General features: G+C 43.1%; 1 protein-coding gene across 1 annotated transcript; it reads right to left on the bottom strand.

The window, feature by feature from the left end:
* Positions 1-363: 363 nt before the first annotated feature.
* On the bottom strand, positions 364-2,682 carry LOC118408806 (hydroxysteroid 11-beta-dehydrogenase 1-like protein). Its single transcript, XM_035809662.1, has 4 exons — positions 2,055-2,682; positions 1,527-1,730; positions 1,051-1,217; positions 364-477 (listed from the first exon to the last, which is right to left on the bottom strand). Exons 1-4 carry the CDS (start codon positions 2,152-2,154, stop codon positions 364-366), a joined length of 585 nt encoding a protein of 194 aa, XP_035665555.1. The 5' UTR covers positions 2,155-2,682.
* Positions 2,683-3,672: the final 990 nt, after the last annotated feature.

Genomic DNA, 3,672 nt, shown 5'->3' with positions numbered 1-3,672 from the left:
ATGAAAGTGATGTCTACATAGTATACTTAGACTGGCAAATGTACATGTGCAATGCTGGGGTAGCGATTCTGTTTAACAATTTTACTTATGCGTTCAAATGAACACAAAACACACACACGTGCACACACATACGCACACACACATACATGATACATACTCACATACATACACATATACATACAAACAAACAAACACACACACACAGAGAGAGATGCTGTCAGAGGTAATCTATGATATCCAAGTCATCAGTAACGTTGTTTAAGCATTTACTCCCATCCATCACCAAATGTCCGTTTTTCCTCTCGCGCCCTCTTTTGTTTTCCCTCTGACGGGTGTAGTTTATTTCCTCTCGCGCGGTTTCTTTTATCTCTCTCCGCGTTTTCTTTCCTCGCGACGATTTTTCTTCTTTTGACACCGTTGGCGCTCCATACAGTCCGAAGGTGGTGCCGCTGGGATGTCCATAAGAAAGCCGAACATCTATGAGACAAGTGCCGGTAATGTGATATAGTAAAGACAAGATACTATTCAAATGAACAGTGATAAATGTAAAAGTCATTGTGTACCTATGTGTACAAAGGTATTGTTTTTGGTATGGCTGTCTGGTTGGGCTAATTTATGCTAGAAAATGTATATGATATGATGTAACCATGTATCACCACAGAGTGACAAGAAGGTGTGGGAAAAGGTCAGAGTTGCACGACCGGCAGGAAATAGTGTTAAGTGGTAGTGAAATTACTCATCAACTTTGACTGACAGCTGACAGACAGTCCTGGTCATGTGGCCAATCAGTTTATCCGCGGAAGGCATTATTTTCGAAGTCATACATTTCCCATGTGCTTGTGGTATTCTTTGAAGAGGAAATAATGAATGTGCATGTGTGATATTAATCGAAATCTAGCTTATTTGCATAATCTAGGAACTGTGAACAAATTTATGCAAGAGCGACAAGAAACCATAAATGAGTTCTTTGACCTCTTGATTACATTTGGAAAAGCAAAGTTGTACATTGTAATAATTTTGATTCCTCATCACATATCAAGAATGACTTACTTCTTTGAATTTTGCTGGCAGGCCAGTGTCCACTAAGCCAATGACACAGTACGTGATGGAAACGTTGACACCCTGCATTACCAACTCCTGACGCAAGGAGGTGAAAAATCCATCCAGGGCAAACTTAGTGCCCGCGTAGAAAGTGGAAAAAGGACTCGCAATCTTTCCTGTAGAACGAGGTCAAGAACGAATTAAGAAAATGCAGTCGAATAGTTCAGTTTCATTCAGGCTTCCCCTAAGATTTGTTGTGATATGTCATGGTAATGTTCTGACTTTTGTTCCAGAGGGTTTGATCCATACAATCAAATCAACTTGGGAAGTGCTATGTTTCATCTTTCACAGGAAACTGACTAATTACTGTACATCTGCATGCATGCAGAGAAAGCACAAACCCCAGGAGGCCATTGCGCTTGTGAGCAAAGACATCTAAAGGGCATGCCAACAGTGTGGTAGGTTTGAAATAAAATGTTCTTTACCAGCCATTGAGCCGACAATGACCAGACTGCCGTTTGTCTTGTGAAGAAGCGGTAGTGCCAGTGATGCCAGCTGGATGTAGCTGTTGTAGTTGGTGGTTACCTCAGCATGCAGGATATCCATGTCACCGTCCCAAAATGGACTCTTGTTTTTCTTCTTTAATGTACTCAAGCTCGCGTGGTTTATAACTAGATAGTCCAAACCACCTTTGGAAGCAAACAAATGTATTTTCATGTCAACAGCAAACGAGGTTCTAAATTTTGTCTTCAATAGACAATACCATTACCACCCCTGTCAAAGAAATGAAAAGAAGTTTACTCTGCGTATACCCGGTTAGCTTACGTTTTACACATTTGTATACATGTACTATGTTTATTTTGTGTATTGTTGATTATGCTTTTCTGTAAACATATATGTTTGTCCAGTCATATGATACACGACCTGTAACCAGCCTCTCAATAAATTAGACTCAGAATGTACAAAAAAGATATTTGATGAAGTCAAATCGAAAACTAATTTTGGACACAAACCAAATTTTTCCTTTGCTGTTTGAATGGTCCTCTCACAGTCCTCTGGTTTCCCCATGTCTCCTGCTACATAGATGGCCTCCTGGGCTCCCAGGTTCTTCATCTTAGCTACAACCTGGACAAATACCGGATGGACCAGAAATAATGTCTCCTGCTACATAGATGGCCTCCTGGGCTCCCAGGTTCTTCATCTTAGCTACAACCTGGACAAATACAGGATGGACCAGAAATAATGTCTCCTGCTACATAGATGGCCTCCTGGGCTCCCAGGTTCTTCATCTTAGCTACAAGCTGGACAAATACAGGGTGGACCAGAAATAATGTCTCCTGCTACATAGATGGCCTCCTGGGCTCCCAGGTCCTTCATCTTAGCTACAACCTGGACAAATACAGGATGGACCAGAAATAATGTCTCCTGCTACATAGATGGCCTCCTGGGCTCCCAGGTCCTTCATCTTAGCTACAACCTGGACAAATACAGGGTGGACCAGAAATAATGTCTCCTGCTACATAGATGGCCTCCTGGGCTCCCAGGTCCTTCATCTTAGCTACAACCTGGACAAATACAGGATGGACCAGAAATAATGTCTCCTGCTACATAGATGGCCTCCTGGGCTCCCAGGTCCTTCATCTTAGCTCAACTATAACTCATGCGCAGTTGAACCATGAACCATCTTCCTACACTTACCTCCTTCAACCTTCCCTCTCTCCTGGCTGTAATGAGAACTCTGGCTCCAAACCCGGCGTAGTGATACGCCATCTGTTCTCCGATACCGGAACTGCAGCCGGTCACCACTACCCTGGCTCCCCTCAGAGATTCTGTGTGAATATGAATATTAAACATAGTTTTGTTTTGAAGGATGACATAACTTTGTGAACTGGACTGTTCCCGCGGAGGTGAACAATTTCATGTACTGTAACGTTGGTGGTTTTATTTTTGTGGTGACCTCCGAGTAACTTACCGCGAATGTTTTTTGTAATGTGCTACAGAACCTCTTTCTCTTCCTTGACGAAATCAAGCCGCCGTGAAAATAGATGTATTTCAGTACTTCTGATACTTACGTACATGTTGTCGGCGTTTTGTTTGCACCTGATACACGTGGTTTTTTGTGAGACCCCCACCGACTACTCCAGAATATTGGTATAACGTTAGAATGATTTCACCGCACAAAAGCGAACTTAAAGCATAGCTGAAAGCATGCTAGATGGTTTTATTTCTACTGCATTCGAGTGAAGAAACGATACCTTTAAGCATGCTAAAGGTTGCTTAAAGATCAAATTTCACGCACTGCGGCAGTACAGCCACTTAACTCACCTGGATCAAAAGCCGGTTCATACCAGATATACCCCACAAGTACGGCAAGGAGAAGAAACAAACTCCGCCCTAGTTTCCCCATGATGCTGTAGGAAGTCGGCGTTTGCGTACATATAGGGTAGTGACTGAATGCACTGACCGCTAGATGAAGGTGGTTCTTATACAGGTGTTTTGTGGCGCCTGATACTCTCCTCCTTGCTCGGACGTTGCCCTTTGCACACTCGCCTGTCTGGCAAACACAGCCGGGGTCAGCCAGAGGGTTTGCTTGCACTGTAGTACAAAAAATAACACCGTATGCGTGCCGGA

This window comes from Branchiostoma floridae, unplaced genomic scaffold (genome assembly GCF_000003815.2).
Source record: "Branchiostoma floridae strain S238N-H82 unplaced genomic scaffold, Bfl_VNyyK Sc7u5tJ_428, whole genome shotgun sequence".
NCBI lineage: Eukaryota > Metazoa > Chordata > Leptocardii > Amphioxiformes > Branchiostomatidae > Branchiostoma > Branchiostoma floridae.
This window is presented reverse-complemented; position numbering and strand designations above follow the sequence as displayed.